The sequence below is a fragment of the Podarcis erhardii genome (assembly GCF_964252035.2).
Source record: "Podarcis erhardii genome assembly, chromosome: 1".
NCBI classification, from domain to species: Eukaryota; Metazoa; Chordata; class Lepidosauria; order Squamata; family Lacertidae; genus Podarcis; species Podarcis erhardii.
Window position 1 is genome coordinate 79,016,841 of NC_138497.1, and position 20,821 is coordinate 79,037,661.

At 40.8% G+C, this 20,821-nt stretch overlaps 1 protein-coding gene across 15 annotated transcripts in view; it reads right to left on the minus strand.

Annotated features, from left to right (window-relative positions):
• The window catches only part of RASSF7 (Ras association domain family member 7), a 90,340-nt gene that overhangs the window by 14,181 nt on the left and 55,338 nt on the right, over window positions 1-20,821 (minus strand). For all 15 annotated transcript variants that reach the window (XM_081854261.1, XM_081854256.1, XM_081854257.1 and 12 more), the window contains one exon: window positions 884-1,034. In XM_081854261.1, coding sequence (XP_081710387.1) covers window positions 884-986 — 103 coding nt within the window. In that variant the 5' untranslated portion in view covers window positions 987-1,034. The remainder of the gene's footprint in view (window positions 1-883; window positions 1,035-20,821) is intronic.

A 20,821-nucleotide genomic window follows, 5' to 3' on the forward strand; every position in this document is an offset into this window, starting at 1 on the left:
AAATTCCTATGTCCCAGAGATGCATTTTAAATAAAAGGACACATTCTACTCATGTAAAAACACACTGATTCCCAGACCGTCCATGGGCCAGATTTAGAAAGCAATTGGGCCGCATCCGGCCCCTGGGTCTTAGGTTGCCTACTGCTGAGTAAGCCCATTTCAGGTAGAGGCTGCTTAGGAGAATAGGCAGTGGAGAAGTGGCCAGAAGGGGTAAGCTACTCTTAATCAACCCCCGCACTATCCAAAAGCCTCTTCTACACCTGCATTAGTTCAGCAAATGTGGTTTTGGAAGTGCGAGTTTGCTGAACAATGTATAAGCAGTGACAATATGAAGCGCTTTAATAGCTTCATTGGTGATTGTAGCGGAGCCAGCTGTCTGTCCCTATTTTCCCCTCACCCCAGTGCAAACTTGTATCCTATCCCCCTTTACCTGTATTTCTTCCTCCCCCCATCCACCAAGCCCACTAGCTTCCCCAAATGAACCCAAGAGTGCTTAGAAGTAAAAAAAGCAATGCAAAAATACAAGAGGGAAGGGGTGAGTGGGGAAAATGGAGGGAAGGTTTATTTTTTCAGTTGTAGAAACAGCATAAATCTGGAAAACAAGCCTACCTGTATGCCCAGACACACAAATGATTTTCACACAAAGCTTTGTAATATCCCTTCTATAAAAATAAAAAAAATGAATGTGGTGACAAAAAAGATAGCTGGAAGCTATGCATATCAAACATGGCAACCTTCATGTATCTCCCATGTATTACAAAATAATGGCCATCCTTACTAGCATAAGCTCCATTAACTTCATTTGATCTTGCTTCCAGTGAAACTTGTAAAGGATTAAACTGCAAGCTTACTTTTAGACCAAGCAAGTGTAACGATTACTTACCAATGGCACGTGCCAATGCTATGACAACCTCCTGGCATGTGGTCTGTTCGGAGACACCGCATACAACCCGCTGGACACCATCCACCCAGACCTTTAGCTCCATCACCAAAACAGTAGATTAAACTTTCTGGATCATTGCAGTAGGTCTTCCCTGCAGAGATGTTTAAAGAAAGAGGAGTTTAAGCTTGCTGTCTGATTTCATTTTCACATACATTTTCTTGCTCCAGATTGCTCCAAGAGCAAAAATGCTAATTGGCTGACATTCAAGGAAGTTCTGGGTGTCTATACCTCTTCTTCCCACCTCTCCAATTTCTAGCCCATCTGCTCCAACAGACGGTTCTAGGTTTTCTTAGAAAAAGCTTCTGGCTCAAAAAGAAATGGCAAACAATCCCCCCCTTTTTTTCAGTTTCACAGCTTCCTAGATCGCCTATCCCATCTCTCCAAAATGAAATACAACAGTTAGGACAATTCAGAATGCAGATGTGACATTTCACCACTCCAGATAGGTCAGCAATAGCCCCCTGCTAATCACGAACTTCAGAAACCAATAAATTTATTTAGCTAACTACAGTTTATCTTGTTCATGCTTCTGCTTGAGTTCCCAAAGATGGACTGTATGGGGTAGCTTGCATGAATGAAGAGTAACAGGAGTCTAAACCATAGTTCTGTTTTATAATAGGGTTGCCATATTTCAAAAAGTGAAAATCTGGACACAAATGTTCTTGAGCTTGCCATTGCAACAACAGTCCTAACATATTGCCTTGATGTAGCCAACCAGCACGAGAAAACTTAGATGAGATCAGAGATGGTGCTCAGTTTAAGACTGTGCGGGACATAAGAGGGTAGAACTGCTACCAGAGCATCCATAAGAAATCATACAAACATATGCATATAGTAAATTCACCTTCTATCTGTCCTAGCTAATATTCAGATAAGCAAAGTCTGCAATCATATGATAAGCGGCAGCATAGAAAGCAGTGAGGTCATACAGTTTGAATCATATGAATAGAAATACAGATCTGCATTAGGCCATGTGTCATTAATGGACTAAAACAGGTTCCTGGAGATAATAGGTTAGGCTAACCGGCTAAGAGATTAGTGAAAATTGCTTTGCCCTTTTCAAAAATTGCCTGACTGAAGTGGTATGCTGCACACACATTAATCAGCTCCTGTTCCTTCTACTTCTCACTTCATCAACATGATGAAGTCCTTTTCAGAGTTATTCAAGATACATCACTTAAGTCTTTAGAGAAGCATAGTTCTGTTTATCAGGATTCCAGATAAATCAGAGGATAACTACATTTACTGTTGTATTTCTGACATGAAACTTAAATGGAGATGAATATTAACATTTGGGTAAGTCAGAGAACAAGCTATTTTATTTTAAAAGCATTTTGGAAATTGTATGTTTGTATGTTTAACCCAAAGTCTCTGCAAGTCACTTTTCCTCATTTTTTAGTGGTGTGCAACAAGCCTGAAGAACGCAGCTGGCAATGCTTCAGCAGCCCAGATACCAGAGAACAAGAATGCTGCAAGTTAAATATTAAACAGTGCTAATCTGGTGTTAATCAGCTGCCTACCAGAACTATGAAAAGAATGAAGGGTTGTGGCTTACTGGCTGGATATCAGCCTCTTGGATTCCAGCCCTTCTTACAAAGTCACCTTTGGCCTGAAAAATGTTCTTTTCTCCCAGCCAGAGTGAAGTGCAAAAGTACATCACCCGGAAAAAGGAAAAGAAAAGAACACCCACCCCATAATATCGCTACAACATGCCAAAGAGCAGGTTAGTTTTGACATTGTTAGTGGTGCATTTCAGATTTCTCAACTCACACCTAAGATTTACATGGAGTTCTCCCTATAGTGCTAAGAGAAAAACATTAACCATTTCAGGTGTTGTTGCACAGGATAGTAGAACAAAAGAATATGAGAAAAGGAGGATCAACCATAACTTTTTTTTCAGCCCAGCACAACCCCATTTCATACATACATTCCCATGAGTCATGAAAATAAAACTTCTTATTTTAATTTTTAAATTACACCACAACCCACGCTGGGGCTCTTACCTTGACACAAGAATCTCTGGGACTGCTAATTGTTGAGAGCTTGTCAACTTTTGCTGCATGGGACAGATGGGGGGGGGGTGACAACTCCCTGATAGTCCACATTCAGAACTCAATGAGTCTGGCAATTGAATATGACTTCACCACTAGTAATATACAGTGCCCTCTACCATACTTGAAGGCAGAGACCTAACTTTGGTAGGGCAAAGGGGAAGTTGCATGGCACACAGTGCTATTTTCCTAGCACCTCATTGCTGTTCCCCAGCATGTTGTCTGAGGTGGTTGCCTCACTCTACCTAATAAGAGGGCTGGCCCCAAGCAAAGATTCAGTGCAGTGGGACACACAGCAACTAACCTCAACCCACCAGGGTCTTGGCTTGGCTATCTGCTTCTAGAGCAATGGGTATGGGTAGGTAGGATCAGATAGGGTCGCTCGATCCAAGCCGTGATACATCTCTGTGTCCCAGTGCTCCACCACTGGCGCTCTACCACTGGACCAAAGAACATGTGCTCAGCACCTGCTACTATCATCAAACTGAAAACCCAAACTGAAAATCCACATTGGCAACAAATTGCTAGAGAGTTTCAAGCAAAACATGAAGCAGGCATATGTTCTCACATCTCGGTTTTCCACAAATATGTAAACTAAACATTTCAGGAATGTTCTGTTTTTAAAAGTGTAATGCTCATATGCAGTAATTATTGAACTAATTTTTTGGGGGGGAGAGATTTCCAGTATAAACACATCCCTGCCAACATTTCACAGATGAAAACTCCTGCATATTAAAGGGTGGGGCTAGGGGCTAAGTCCAGCAGTGTGGCTGGGAGACAAATGGTACATGCAAACTCCAGAAGACAAAAGCAGCAAGGCAAACCAGATACAACAAGGCAAGAAAAAAGGCACGTATACTGTACTGCATTTATACTATTTAGATAGGACATACAAATAGGCTCCATTTCCCCTGTCTTCCCCGCTCCACACCCCCGCAAGCTTCAGCTGCCATTCTGACTGGCTCATCTTTTCTAACAGTTGCTATTTCATTCTCTGTCCCTCCACCTCTTCCAGGTGCAGGTATTTTCCAATCTCAGCAGGCCAGGAGAACAAAACAGACACATCTAATCTGCATTTAGTGCTGCACCTTTGAGTAGAAAGTATTAAATGAAAAGGGCGGAAATCATTTTAATATAAAAGAATACATTTTATGTCAGTTTCTCTGCCTGCATCCGTAAAAAAAAGTGAAAATAAATTATGATTTCTCAACAAGGATGTTTTAGTCACTAATGGGGATTTCCATTCAATCCAATTGCCTTTGATGAAGGGCAAGTTATATATATATATGTGGAAGGCGGCCGTTATTTCTTCATCAGATTAAAGAACAATCCAGGAAGCAAATGCAACACAGATGCTGAAGTGATTGATCCTGTTCCAGAAACAGATGTAACTTAGAAATATTTCCATCAGTAATATTGAACTGATATTGTTTGATCTTGGTACATGCTCTGTTATAAATACTGAAAGTAGCTTCAGTTCATATTAAGTGCTTGTATCGCAGAATTAAATACCAAATTACTAGAAGGACTTGAAAGGGATTGATTATTCATAATTTATTGTTCATGATGGCATGTCAAAACCCAATCCTGGTCTAAAATTCAGCACATAGCAGCAGCTGGCACAAACACAACTGGCTCAGCATGGCTCAACATGACTGAAGTCATCATGGGATGACTTGCAGACATCTGCCAAGGTCTAAGAGAGTTGTGTAAATGGCCCCTAATCAATAAACTTTATTTGATTAGTGTATCTCTAGTTGTTGTGTTATGTATAAAAACATGCTACAAAAAGAAGGAACCAGTTCACATTTCTCTAAACCTTCATCAATTCATCACAGCTATTTCTTTTTGAAACTCAAGTCCTAGTCCTGGAAACTTCTTATGTTGGAATTTTAAGATTTTAGGTCTTTGATAATTTTGTTTTCTACCAGGTTACTGTTTAAAGAGCACTGTGCTTGAAGGCAGCTCACTTATCTGGACTTTTCCAACAAAACACATAGAATAATAGAATCACAGAACCATAGAACTGTGTATTTGGAAGGGACCCCATGGGTCATCTAGTCCCATGTTGTTTTTGCTGTGTTTGCAGCACTGAAGTGACCCCTCTGGGTTGCGAGCATCGACAGTGTATATGGGGGTCCTGGGCTGCCTCGCTAATGTGATCCAAAGGAAAGCAGAGCAATATGTTTGGCACCAACTTGGCTGCAGGAGTTGCCAGAAGGAGGCATGCAAGACATCGTCTAACCACCTTAGGGACTCCACTCCAGATTTGTGTAAGGTTTGCTTCTTAGCCTTTTCTTCTCCCGAAGATGTTCCACAAGGCAGTGGGTACAGATTGTTCCCCAGGATTTGCTCCCAGAGCCTTTCTCATGAATGAGTATAGCCACAAGGCAGTGGAGGTTTAGGATCAGAGTTTTCCTTCTCTTAGGCAGGCTACCTTCCCAGGTTGACTAGCCCCATCTGCCCCTCACTTCCCTGTGCAGCGCTTGCAGAAACCATCTTCTTGACCACTGGACTTACTATTGGGTCTCATCCGTTTCATCTGCTGGAGTCTGTTTTCACATGCAGGGGATAGAAAAGTCCCTAGCATACCAAGGGATCAAGACCCATTGGCTACCCTCACCTGGTCAAAACCATTACCTGGGGTGTGGCCACTGTTGCAGACTGACAGCTTCTAGGAGCCACAGATAACAGCTGATCACAGGGACCAATGGTGGATGAACTACCCAGAAGAAGCACGACATATGCCCCACCAGAGATACCGCCCCTCCCCTAACAGCCCATAATGCAATCCAGGAATCTCAGCTAAAGCATCCATGACAGATGGCCATTCAACATTTTGCTTCAAAACTTCCAATGAAGGCGAGTCCATAACCTCCTGAGGGAAAGTTCTTTCTGATATTTAGTCGTAAGGCAATTTAGATGGTCCTGCATGTAAAACTGCTTATTGTTGAAAAATGCTTCTTTGTGTATCTGTCTTATTCATAGCAGCAAGCATGCAACATCAGTGAAGAACCGCACCACCTTATTCACTTGCAGACTCTCCAGGCAAGAGAAATACTACTTGCCACTCTTCGGGGGAAATATAGCATTCTTTGCAAAATGGCCCAGCTTAAACTATCACAGAAATGTGACAAAACATTTAAAATTTCCTGGGATTGGTAGACTTAAATGCTGCCTCGGGCTGCATTATGGATTGGCATCAGTGGCGCCATAAGCACACCAGCTGTTAAAGAGGTTGACATTATATGAAGTGGTGGCTTTCAGGTGCTATAATTTAGGTTTGGCTGTAAATCCTGACATGCCTGACTTAGTAACTGTGCTTATTTTTGTCTACAGATGAGGTCTAAATGTCTGGATGAAATAAGGCACTTCCTGAGAAATATAAAAAGGCAACTGTAGGGAGGAGGAGGGATGTGGGGGGCACTTATGAATCTCCCCATTCCCCCCCCCCATTTCAAATATTTCATGAAGCTTTCAGTAAGGTGAATATTAAGCAATAAACAGGAAGCACCAATAATGAACCACACTATGAGCTGCAGAGCACCACATAAAGTTATTTATGGTGGTTTTGCTCTTTTAAAGATGTACTTCCGTTTTATTATTTTTTAACACACTAGTGTTTCAATAACTCACTGTATGGATTCTATGGTAATACAGCTATTCTTCACAAGAGTGACTTCAGACAGTTTTGACAAGTGAAGTGAGGAGGAAGTAGTTCTATAAATCATCAGTGGCAGGGGGAAAGCTGGTGGATTTCAACGAGTAAGTAAGAATAATCCCTTTTTTGCAGTCAGATTTGACTTTTATGATGCATTTCTTTAACGTTCTTTCAATCCTAGTACATAGCTAATATATAGTATGCAAAAAGCTTTTTAAAGCTACACATGGTGAGGAAAGAAGTAACAGGAGGCAAGACAACTGCGACTATAAAAAGAAACATTTATTTCCTGAAGGAGTGGGGGAAGGGACAGCATCTAAGCAGCAACAATCAAGTAATGCACGGACCATAACGTTGCTGCATGCTTGCTAATTCAAAATTGGGACATACATTGAAAATATCTGGTAAGTTAGTAAGGCCTAGGATATCATCTTCAGAAGTGTTATTAACTTTACCTTTAATACCTGAAGGAGAGTCTCGGGAACCAGGAAGAGGGCCTTCTCGGTAGTGGTGCCCTCCCTGTGGAACACTCTCCCTTCAAATATCAAGGAAATAAACAACTATCTGACTTTTAGAACACATCTGAAGGCAGCCCTGTATTGGGAAGTTTTTAATCTTGGATGTTTTAGTATGTTCTGATATGTGCTGTGAGCTGCCCAGAATGGCTGGGGAAACCCAGCCAGATGGGCAGGGTATTATTATTATTATTATTATTATTATTATTATTATTATGACTACTACAAGGGCAGCATTGCTATAATATGAAAGTGCTAAGTGGCAATCTTCTGAGTGAGACTATTCACTCTTCCTTAGCAGGAACAAAGGCAACTAGATTCCCCGCTATTCCCCTCTTGAATAAACTCAATAGTACTAATCCCTTCTTTGTACTGGTAATCAAGATTTCCCAAGGGTATGATGTCTTCAAATAAGCCAATATGAATAGCCTGATATATTCAGATAACCATCTGAAGACAATCCCCATGCTCTCCTTCATATTGTTGCAAGGCACAGTATCTTGTAAATCAAGGATGCATCTTGCACACTTCAGTCTCCCTTGTGAAGTGCCCAGCTTTTAAAAGGCACCTGCCTAAGTAGGTTGGGGGAGGGGGATTCCCTTAAAGGCTCCTTATCAAAGACCTGTATGTTCAGCACCACAACCTGACAGTAAGCACCCTTTTACCACAGCAGGAGGATAGCATTCAATATCAGCAGTATAATAAAGAATCCATAAACTCTGTAAATCATCTGCTTTCCAATAAAGTTGAAACGGCCACATTTCACAACAGTCTTCAGGCAGAGTGAACAGACTGTGCGTGGACTGCAGTTGTCAGACACAGCAGCTGAGGCCTCTTTACACAAGCAATTTTGACATTAATAATCCAATTCTTCTCCAAGACCACAAATTTAAAAGGTCTGATGCATGGGCAGACAGGCTTAATTGCAACCATGTGTGTAAAAACGGCATAGTTATTCTTTTGGTGAGTTGCACAGAGAAACAAAACCTGCAGTCAATATCTAAGGCTTTGTACTCCTAGTTAACAGGAGTCAAAGTAATCCCATGCCAGCACCCTGACTGGCCTAGGTCAGCCATAAGACTGCAGGATTCAATCATGTAAGAGCAAGTTCAGGGCGCACAATTAAAGTTTATTTGGAGTTCTTGCATAGCAAACCTGCTTCCCCTGCACGTGCACATACACAAACCAGACTTTTTTCCAATAAGGGTAAAACACTGAAAATGTGGGGTAAAACTTTCATGACACAACATCATCTAACCTCCCTGCAAACAAATTAGAATGACCATTTAATCAATTGCTGGCATCATCTAACCTCTCCACAAACTTTGAGCAAACAATTTTGGATGAATGCTCAATTAACAGGTCATCCAGAAACAACCTAAGATAAATACGTTTGTACTGCATTTGTACACAGACAGTTCTTCATCTTTATAAGGCGTTTAAGTAATATTCTTAAATCAATGAAGCTGAATGTTGGAAAGTCCAGGATAGACCAAAGATAGACTCACAAGTTCTGCTCCAGGGGTGCCTACCTAGAATTCACGGGTTGAATCCAAGGAAGAAGTTGTGTGAGTAAAACAGCTTCCCAAGCACAACAGAATCTCCTACACACATGAACCCCAAATGTGTTTTGGAGGGTTTTTTGGCGGCGGGCAGAACCCAGAACAGATTTAAGAGGGTGCATCAGGAGGAGTTCTGTGGTGCTTGTAAAGCTGCTCCACTTGTGCAGTGATTTAATTTGATATGACTCGTGGTCTCTAGCATGTCTACAGTTCTAACCATTAATGGGCAGTTTTAGAAAGCTGCATACAGTGGTGCCTCGCAAGACAAAATTAATTTGTTCCGCGAGTTTTTTCGTCTTGCGATTTTTTCGTCTTGCGAAGCACAGACTTTGGAAAAGCTTCAAAAATACCAAAGTCTTCAAAAACCTCAAAAAAGGCTACCACACTGCGTACTATGAGTTGCTCCTTGAAGTGAATGCACGGTTTTAAGAAAAAGGAAACAAACTTGCAAGAGAAAGGAAACAAACTTGCAAGACATTTCCGTCTTGCGAAGCAAGCCCATAGGGAAATCCGTCTTGCGAAGCAACTCAAAAAACCTAAAACTCTTTCGTTTTGCGAGTTTTTCGTCTTACGAGGCATTCGTCTTGCGAGGTACCACTGTACGTTTAAGTCAACTAACTTGCAAGATAGAGGGCAGAGACTGAGAATCAGCAACTTGCCCAAAGCTCCAAAAACCACTTTGAGGGTTGTTGTTGTTTTAAAAATCAAACGGCATATAAATTTTATTAAATAAATTATTACTGCTGCTCTCACCTTCTAAGTAGTAATTTTTTCTATTAAATTCTTTCATAAAATCAGATCACATCCTTATCTCACTATGGGTTTGTGAGCACAGTGGGGAAAATCATCATACAGAAGGTAGGGTTGCCATATGTCCGGAATTTCCCGGACATATCTGAAATACTGCAATCAGCAGCAGTGTCTGGCCAGAAGTCAGAAAAAAATGTCCAGGAAAATCTGGACATATGGCAGCCCATGGCAGCAGTGTCGTTTTTGCCAATTTGCCAAAATGGATTCCTGCCTCCATGTTTTTGCCAAAACAACTCTTCCGGATTTTTACTGTTTGAAATATGACAACCCTACATAAGGAATCTATGAATCCAAAAAAGGGTAACTTGACAAGTTCAAGGTAGAAAGGAGAAAAATTATAACATTTAGTATCTGGAACATAGAAACACCCATAGGTTTTGCCTGAGCTCTCATATGGAACAGTATGTCATCCAAGATAGGGAAAATATGGACATTTTCTTTCAGTTCCTAGCCCACACAATGCAGCCTTTCATAGCCAAGGATTAACAGAAATTGCACCACAACAGCTTAGACAGCACACAATAACACCACCACATGCTCTCACAGTAAATATTAATACCCCCCCAACATCTTTGTGTAAAGACGTGGGTGGCACTGTGGTCTAAACCACTGAGCCTAGGGCTTGCCAATTGGAAGGTTGGCGGTTCGAATCCCTGCGATGGGATGAACTCCCATTGTTCGGTCCCTGCTCCTGCCTACCTAGCAGTTCAAAAGCACATCAAAGTTCAAGTAGATAAATAGGTAGCACTCCAGCAGGAAGGTAAACGGCGTTTCCATGTACTGCTCTGGTTCACCAGAAGCAGCTTAGTCATGCTGGCCACAAGACCCGGAAAAACTGTCTGCAGACAAATGCTGGCTCCCTCAGCCAGTAAAGCGAGATGAGCGCCGCAACTCCAGAGTTGTCCGCGACTGGACTTAACGGTCAGGGGTCCGTTTATCTAACATCTTTGTAATTTGTGGATCTTACGAAATCTATCTTAGCAAAGCTTAACAAGCTTGCCATTAAAACAACATAGTAACCAGCCCTGTCGTTAAGTTACTGTCCTAAATTTGTTTTGCCAGCAGTGAAATAAAATTTAGCTGAAATATTATAATGAACTATTGCTGCTGTTTTGTCAATTAAAAAAAACAGACTAAGCATAAAATATAGTTCAAAGTTGCTTGTGCAATCTTATGAGGCAAACAAGAGGCATTTTTGTTGGTGTTAAGAAGTATTCATATTCTGAGGAGGATCTAATTTCTCAAATTAATCTAACTTGCACAAAACAATTCAGATAGACAGCTTTTTACTTCCTCCGGCCTACTTGTCACCAGCTAATCCAGCATTTAAATCAACCTCCTCTGAGGTGCAAGTAATGTTCTTAAACAATTTTTGCACACTCAAATCAAGAACACCTACATGTCCAGAAAGCAAAAGGAAGAGGTCATTTAGAAGTTACAAGCCACTGCCTCTTGCTATTTTTATTGGAGAAGTAACATAAATGGCTTGGAGAAAACCTCCACTAAACAGCACAAACACTGCAGCAAAGTGCAGCTAAGACTTTTGTATGTTCAGGCATGAAAAAATAATACAGTCATACCTTAGGTTAAATGTGCTTCAGGTTGAGTGTTTTCAGGTTACGCTCCGCGGCAACCCAGAAGTAGCGAAGCGCCTTACTTCCGGGTTTCACCACTCGTGCATGTGCAGACGCTCAAAATGACGTCACACACATACGTGGAAGCGGCGAATCGCGCAGTCACAGGTTGTGTTCACTTCAGGATGCGAACGGGGCTCCGGAACGGATCCCGTTCGCATCCAGCGGTACCACTGTACATTTCTGAATGCTTGCCAAGTTTGTTCCAGGTACAGTGGTACCTCAGGTTAAGAACTTGATTTGTTCCGGAGGTCCGTTCTAAACCTGAAACTGTTCTTAACCTGAGGTATCATTTTAGCTAATGGGGCTTCCCGCTGCCGCCGCGCGATTTCTGTTCTCATCCTGAAGCAAAGTTCTTAACCCGAGGTACTATTTCTGGGTTAGCGGAGTCTGTAACCTGAAGCGTCTGTAACCCGAGGTACCACCGTATTTTTTTTTGGGGGGGGGGGAAGAAACCCATTTGGCTGCTGCTTGCTGCTGCCCTGCCCTGCTTATTTACCCTTGGCAATCATTAACCAGCAGCTCCTCCATAGTACTTTCTGCAAGTACAATGTAGGAAAAACAATTTAACCAACAGCTATGTTTCACATAGTTGTTCTTGCTCCTTAATTGTGGGTGGGGGGACACCCTATATACACTGGGGAAAGGGTGCAGGGAAAGTGGTAGCTCTAATTAACATTATGATTTAAAAGAACCACATGCTATTATATATCTTTCGTTATTTCCCCTTGTATATTCTTAAATGGGTAGCAGCAAACAGCTACCATTAAGTACCAGTAGCAAAGCTGTGCTTGCCCCCCTCTCCTCCTGCTGCACCCCCTCCCCATTTGGCTTGGGCAGCGTAGTAGGAGAACCCCCAGAACAACACGCAGGGGGAGGAAAGAGGAGATCGTTCTATCTAGCAAGTATAAATGTTTGCACTGAGGGAATAATCGTAATAGCACAATGTTGAACTTCTCCCATACCTTAAATCCTGTAAAGTAAAGCTGCAACTTAAGAGAGAATTATGAAAAATGATTATGATATGTGGCTTCCATTCTGCCTTATCCTTCCACTACCCAGAAAACTGATTAAGTTGCACAAAACTTATAGTGAATATCCAAAATTATTACAGACATGAGAGGCATTACAATAGAGTTTAGTCTGCTACCACACTTTTCTTTTTGCTTTATCTAGATAGGGATTTTCAGAGAACTTCTACCAGGCTATTGCGGTCCCGCCTCCCCCCCCCCCCATTTCTCCCTCTCCTTTGTAACCAAAAGCAGCAGAACAATTAGAATACAAGGCCCATTAATCCCTTTGCAAGCGTGTGCAGAGTTTATCTTCAAATTTCTATCACTGGGGTTTAATTAAAAGACTCCCAAAAGGCAGGAAAAGCCATACCAACATTCCCCACATGTACATTATGTTGTGATTCTTAGCAGCAGGTCACATTGACAGCTGGATAAGGGGAAGTATTACTCAAACCAGATGAGCTAGTGTGTTTACATTTAAACAGGTTCTTACATAGATAAAAGCCTACAACCCTGCTTCAAAGAACAGGTATTTCAGGTTGCTAGGAAACATCAAGTCATCTCAGATAGGCTCTGGTGTGTGTGTTTGTGTGTTTTATAAACCACCAGATCACAGACAACACAAACCTTCTTTATATTGCCCAGCTGTGTTGCTTTCTGTTTACTTAATCCCTAATACCTAGAGAGGTTCACCCATTATACTAATGTATTTTCCCACCTTTAAAAGGTGCACTTAAAAAGTAAATGAAAGATTATTGTCTTTTCAGATTGGTAAATACATCACACACTCCTGTTTCCGTCTTCATGGTGTGCTCAGAGATTATTATTAGACAGCACTTCTTTAAAAATACATACTGAAGAAGGATATTGCCTATACAGATTCAGGAGAGAACAATGGGTAACCTACTGTTTGAGTCTCAAAGGCAAACATGGCCCCCCATCAGGATGCTTAAGATGTAGGAAATGGGCCTTTAGTGTTGCAGGACCTACCCTTTGAAACTCCCTCCAATTACTTGTCAGAAGAAGAAGAAGGTTCTCTATTGTCTTTTTGGGCACCTATCAAAGACCTTCTTTTTTCAATTAGCCTTTTAAGTTAATGTTTTTATATCAGTCTGATTTGTATTGGATTTGAAAAAAGTTTCCATATATGAAATTGCTTTATATGTGTTTTTATTTTTTAGACTGCTTCAAGATGTTTCATAGGCAGTGATTCCTAAGTGGAATGGGAGCCTGCCTTATTCTGCCTATAAAGAAAGAAAAATCTCATTGTACCATTATAACAACCCCAGAACAGTCCTTGTTCTGTCATGGCAAATTGACCTGCATAATTGCTAGATCCCTGGATGAGGTAGTGCCCCCCAACTGAAAAAGGTGGGCCCACCTGACAAGGACCATTGATGCCCGAGATTTGGTATGGTATACTAAATAGAGTGGTACCTCGGGTTAAGTATTTATTTCGTTCCGGAGGTCCGTTCTTAACCTGAAACTGTTCTTAACCTGAAGCACCACTTTAGCTAATGGGGCTTCCTGCACACCCCAGGCCTGCATCCCTTCCAAGATAACATTGCATAGGGAGGCCTGAATCTTAGCCAAGCAATATGACTGCAGGCAATCAGAATGGTCTGATTTGGGGTACTCCCAAAAAGTCTCTTTAAAACTATTCCAGTATGAATTCTAGCCGATAATCTACAACTACCAATAAATTCAAGATAATTTTACTAGGCCAGGCAAAAACATCAATATGCATCCCTAATGCTGACCTTAAGAAGCCAGTGAAACAAAGGAGGCTAAATATTCCTGAACTGCATTTTTATTTGGTCTAACCTTGAGCATAGCCTTAGAGCTGGTTTTACTTTGGAAGAATTCCGGTGACAATGACATTAAGGAGAATTCCACTCCATCTTTTACTCTGCTGAACTGGAATGCAACATAAGCCCAACACTACAGTTCATTAGAAAAGCAAACTTCAGACGTAAACAATCCCAAAACTTGTAAAATCATATTCACGTTCACAGTGACTACACTTCTGCTGCCGGACAGCCCACTCTCGTAAAATCTATGTGCATCACGTAGCCAGTTCAGTTTAAGATAGCTGCTCAGTCATCATTTTAGCTCAATAAAAAGGCTATGGGCGTGTGGCCATGACCATTTGGTGCTAAGCGTAACTATTTTGAAGAGATTGTGTATAATAAAGTTAGACAGAACTGTCAAATTTTGGCTCAGCCTCCCATACAAGCAGCATTCCAGATTGCTGACGTGTAAGATAAAATGGGATAAAGGCTTTAGCTGCTTGATTTCATTCTGCTAGAATGCAGTGTCTGGAAGTGGAATGGTTGTCAACACCAACAGCAATAGGAAGAAGCAAGTTTCATTTTGTCTGTTAACTGCAGCTTCCTTTTTTCATGAAGTGGTGTTTGGAGCCCACATCAAAGTCTTCCACAGATGGGGAAAATGTTTACACCTGAAGGCATTAATAATCCAAGCAAAGCCAAAGCTAACCCCAAAATAACAGTATTCTTGTTCTGAATCCAGAAATCATGGGGGGGGGGCATACTGGTTTGTTTTTTTGCTATGTAAGCCAATTATATCAAGAAGCACATTTTTGTTTTTCAAAATCCCAAAATATGGATACTTAGGACAGGGAGAGCTGAGACAGATGGCAAGATGGCACAATCTTCTGGATGATGTTTTCACATGGCCTCCTAATAAAATGGAAAAACAAATGGGTGTGTGCATGTGCAGTGTTCACACAAACTATGGGTAAGAAAACATATAAAAAGCATTTACTGTGATATCATTCCTATGTGAAAATTCAAAATAGCAAGACCACCACTTCCCCATTTTACTGCTATCACTCCACACAAAGGACTGATGTGTTATTCAGAAGGCTTGCAATGTATAGTTTTAGCATTCTTCTGTTATTTTAATGTTCTTGGTGTTTGCATGTATTATGCTAGTCTGTCTAAATTAATTGTTTGAATAGTCTGGTGTTTGTTATAAAATGAGGACTGAGAAATTAATAAAATGTAGGGTAGCAGCCTACCTTTCAGAATATTACATGCTTTAAAGAACAGAAATATAGATTAATTTAGTGGTAGTACCAATCAAGCCTGTGCCACCATAGAAAATACCTTATTTATTTGCTGAGGTGCTACTGCATCCTAATACTGCTATTGGGAAAATAACTAATAATGTAGAGCAATTGTGAGCTTGACCAAGGTCTGAATTAAATTAGTTATAAAATTGGAAATTTCTCTGAGAAACAGAAAGAGTGTGTGTGTGTGTGTGTAAAAAAGAAATCTGCTTCTGAGCACAATTCAAAGTGTTGGTGCTGACCTTTAAAGTCCTAAATGGCCTCGGTACTGTATACCTGAAGGAGCGTCTCCTCCCCCATCGTCCAGCCTGGACACTGAGGTCCAGTGCCAAGGGCCTTCTGGTGGTTCCCTCACTGCGAGAAGTAAGGTTACAGGGAACCAGGTAAAGGACCTTCTTGGCAGCGGCGCCTGTCCTGTGGAACACCCTCCCAGCAGATGTCAAGGCAATAAGCAACTATTTTACTTTTAAAAGACAACTGAAGGCGGCCCTGTTTAGGGAAGTTTTTAATGTTTGATGCTGTATTCGGTTGGAAGCCGCCCAGAGTGGCTGGGTAAACCCAGCCATATGAGTGGGGTATAAATAATACATTATGATTATGATGATGATGATGACTGAAAAGAATTACGTAAAATCTAGTACAGTAATACTTTACACAGTGGAAGTATATTCACAGGGGTGTTTTTTCTGCTATTGGAGATCAGGAGTTACAGTGTCCAAACCAAGATAATATGATTACCTCGGTCAGGATCCAACTCACTGGTCTGATTCACACACCACTTTAACCATAGTAAAAATCAACTATAGTTTAAAGTGAATGAGCAGTGTGTTGGTACATGTTGCTGAAATCTCAGGTACTTCTCTACAACACCTGAGCTGCTGGAAAAAACCAAGCCACATAGTCAGATTCAACTAAACTTAACTGCTAGCACAAACATAACCCAGTCTCCTCCCCTGCCCCCTCAAATTGGTTGGAGGAGGCAGAAGAACCCCAGAAGAGTGCGGGTGGGGGGGGGGGGATAGTTCTGGCAAAAACAAATGCTTGTGATCGTTGAAGTATCATAACAGTATGGTGCTGAATTCCTCCCATAGTCTGGTTTGTTGTGTCCTTCCGAGCCCAGGATTATGGGTTGTTTCTCTCCAGACAAACTACAAGCAGAAACAAAGGTGTGTTCTTGGTTTGCCACCTGCAGTTTGTTTGGGGAAGCAAGTCAAGGCATTATTTTAACTATGGCTTAATGCAGAGGTAAGAATCTGTCTATGCTGCCCATGCCCTCCTTGTAATGGGTCCTGTGATGCTGTATTCTGCTTGCCAGAATAAAGGATGGAAAGGTATCTGTGGTGCCAACGTGTGTGGAAATCCTTGACATTGGCCAGGCTAAAATGCACCCTACTGTACTATTGCTCTGCCACCATTTTACTATCTTCTTGCCTTTCCTAGCAAGCACAATTTTCATCTTACATTATTTTCTCTAATCCATTTAAGGCAACCGTTTTGGCTAACTACTATTTGGACTATTTTAAAATGCTTGGGAAATTCAAAGCTTTATTGGATCCACAATGTACCCATTTCCCACAAAGTTGTGTATGTTTCTTTATCCTCCATTTAAACAACTGGGAATTATTGCATTAACTTACCCTATTTAATTATGGAAATTTCAAAATTTGGAGAAAAGAGCTGCAATGACTAGTCTCTCTGTGTGTGGCTGATCACAAACATTTTAAATCACCTTCCCTCTACTTCTCTTTTGTAAAACATGTCCTCATGAATGTCAAAAAAATGTATGCCCTCCTGAACAGCCAGCTACAGAAAGACTGTTTACTTAAAGGCTCTATATGGAATGGACATATCTGTCCTACAAAAATTAAAATCCTGCACCAAAAGCTGATACCTACATTCGGCATAAAGTATGCAAATGAACCAATTTGCATAATTTCTCAATTTTATTTTGCAATTTTTACTGTTTAATTTCTCTTAAATCTTAATTTTGCTGTATCACCCCATGAAGGATCAAAATATGCTAGAAAACTACTGCCTCAAATTGTGGTCAGCAGAAGCAGAGCACCTTTTTTAATCTTTATGTCGTTTCTTACAATATAAATAGCAATTATATAGCCACACTGAAAGGGTATTGGCTTGATTATTTCAAATGTTCATCTTGGAAAAGATTGGGAGAAACCTGTAATTTTCATGCGGCAGAAGATTAGCTACTAAATTGACTTTCAGGGTCAACAGCCTCACAAACTCAGAAATCCACTATCTTGGCCCAGAATTGTTATGATTACATTTACTGGGTTTTTTTAAAAATGCATTTGCTAGGATCATTATTATAAATGAAACTGGCATTCTCAGTCATTTCTGTCATCAAGACTGAGCAACAGTCATACCAAAATTGCAACCCCTTCAAAATCTCTGTGCAAAACCCTCCTATACTGTATTTGCAAGCACACAGCGTAAAAAACCAGCTACAGTATGCTGCTCCAAAAGGGATAAGCACAGAAGTGAGAATCTAGTTTCAACTTCAATGTTTACTTTGGCTGCTGTGGGGAAAGAGAAAGGGTGCTCCAAGAAGCATGTTAGCAGTCAGGGTTCCTCCAAACTTGAGGAAAATCTGTCACTCCAAGAGCAACTCATTTTGAGCTGTTCAATGTATGTTGTGAACTGCCCTGAGATCTATGGATGAAGGGCGTTATATACATTTAATAAATCAATAAAAATAAAATAAATAGAAAGGCAGCAGTCCTTTCTACTTAGAAGAAACAAAGGTCTACAGTTGTGAAACGGCTACTGTTGTGATTATTTTTACACTTCAAAAGTGTAGGTCCCTGTCTCAAGGATCTCAACATCTAATATGACCACAGAAGACACAGGAAAGGCAGGAGCAAATAGAATAAGAATGCAGGACTATTTGAGTTGCATTTGCTGAGTTACAGAGGTGCTTGAAAACTATCACAGCAGAATTTATTCAGAGAGTGGCTCGTGCACAAAACTTTATTTTCCACGACACCAGTTCATTCCAAACTTCCTTCTTACTGTATTTTCAAAGCAGGAGAAGCTACAGCTTGTAATGAACAAAATAAAGCTGAAAATGCTACAGTGAGTGGTTACACTATACAGAACGTTTCTTTCTGTGTAGGAGATCCAAATAAACACTGCCTTTTAAACCCATACTGCAACTTTACCCAGCAACATAATCCAAGAAACTGATTAAATGTGCATGTACTTGTATATGCAATCTCTCATATATACACACAAACTTCCGGTTTTAAAGCTGTACTTGTCTTTTAAAGCTCAGACAGCACATGCAGATTCTGTAATGTTGCATTTGATTCAATTAGAAACAGCAGTGGCTGGGTGGACAGGTTCCATAGTCCAAATTTGTTGAGACTATATTAGATGACAGACGATTAATAGACAAAAGGTAAGATAGTTGATTAACAATTCTGTGTTAATTACAGTATTTGAGAAACCATCTACATTTTTTGTTGCAGTGATGTTGCATACATAGGTATAAGGCCAGAAAGCAGGCTGCACAAATGTTTCCGTACACCCTATATGTGTATATTATCATCTTGCTCATATGCTGGAAAGCCAGCATGACTCCTTTTCAGGCACAAAGTGTCCATTCATTCAGCTCATGTTCACTCCAGTTTATCTGGTTACTCAAGCGGAAGGTTAATTCTACCTGGCCATTCTCTCGTGTAACAATGGCTGTTTCTGTGAACACAAATAGGGCTTCAGCAGCAGATTCTGGGAAAGTTCAAAGCCAATGAAGTTGTTGTACTGCATTGGTTCCCTATACTGTATGGGTTTTTACTTTAAAAGCAGGGGTAACTTTCTTTCAATTCAGGTAATATAACAAGTAGCCATTCCGCATCCTCTTGAAGAAAAAAACAGGGCTCCTGCACCTTTAATAGTTGTGCAAAAGAGCAAATTTAAGCAGGTATATCTTACATGACAAGTTCTACCTGCTGAAATCTGCTCTTCTACATCAAAAGTGTAGGAGCCCTGTCCTCTTGAACTAGTTGGATATGTTGTGGCTGAACCACAGCTCCTATTACAAGAATGTATAGGCATACTGAAGCATAATGTCGCACAACTTCAATTATAAAAGGAACAGAGGTAGCCACATTTTAGAAAATGACATGATGTCTCTCTGTAATGATTCTGACAGTTGCTTAGGCCTAACTATTAAATACTTATTTTCACATTAGAAAAAGGAGTGGTATATATAATTAACAAACCAATTTTCTCAGTGCAAAACAGGCAGACTTCCATCACCCTAGCTAAAATTCTACTATACGCTTTAAGTAACTTTAGCTCCCATTTTAAACGGTGTTTCCGTGCGCTGCTCTGGTTCGCCAGAAGCGGCTTAGTCATGCTGGCCACATGACCCGGAAGCTGTATGCCGGCTCCCTCGGCCAATAAAGTGAGATGAGCGCCGCAACCCCAGTCGTCCGCAACTGGGCCTAATGATCAGGGGTCCCTTTACCTTTACCTAGGATTCTGCCTAGTTTACTGTTATAAGATGGTGCAAAGTTTTCCTAAAATTAGGCATGTTTTAAATTCCTTAACACAAAGAACACACATTTAGCTTAAGCCCAATTTGTGAAAAGACCTCAGAAAGAACCCATGAAATCAGGGTAAATTAAGCTACCAGGCATAATACACATCAAATGAAAATGACATGTGAGCTGTCATAATAATTATCTACTGACTTTCATTAACATTTGTTGGCCTGATCCTGGAAGCTAGTTACATCCACAGATAGGTATTCTTCCCATGACAACCCACCAACTCTTCAACACCTCTGCTTGGGCTCCTCACATAGTGGGAAATGATGGCAGGAAGAAGAGAAAGAGCATTTATGAAAACATAGCTAATACTTGTGCCATATTTATTACTCCTGGGGATCTTATGATAAATGTACAGTATTTGGAAGAATCATACTGAGACAGAGTAGTATTGTTTTGGTAAAATAAATCAGCAGAGACAATGAGAAAACAAGGATTCAATGGTAAAAGTATGATCCAGTGATAAAATGCACTTCGGCTATTCCAGGTGATATTGATAGGATAAACAACTACCAGAATGAGAACACAGAGTTGGTAATGAAAGGCTGTATGCCAAAATCCTGAATGTACACTACCAGGAATAGTGACTCACGGGTCTGTTCTCTTCTGTGATCAGTGACATGCTAGAAACTATTTAAAGACTTTCACAAACCTTTATATAGAAGCCACTAAGCAGTGGCTGCTATGGACCACATTTGGTTCATGTGTACAATATTCTCTCAGGATCAAGCTCAGGAGACCAATTTGCAGCAGAAGCCAATTGCAAAATGAGGATGAGCTAGTTAGTGCCTGTGACTTCAAACCTCCCCTCCTTTCTTTGCAATTTTTTCCGTTTCAAAAAATTCATAGTTAGGATCACCCTGCAAACACAGAGGCTTCCAAATGTTGTTGGGAGTCCCAACTCCTTTCAGCCCAAGCTAGAATGGCCAAAGCCCAGGGATGATGGGAGTTGCAGTCCAGTTTC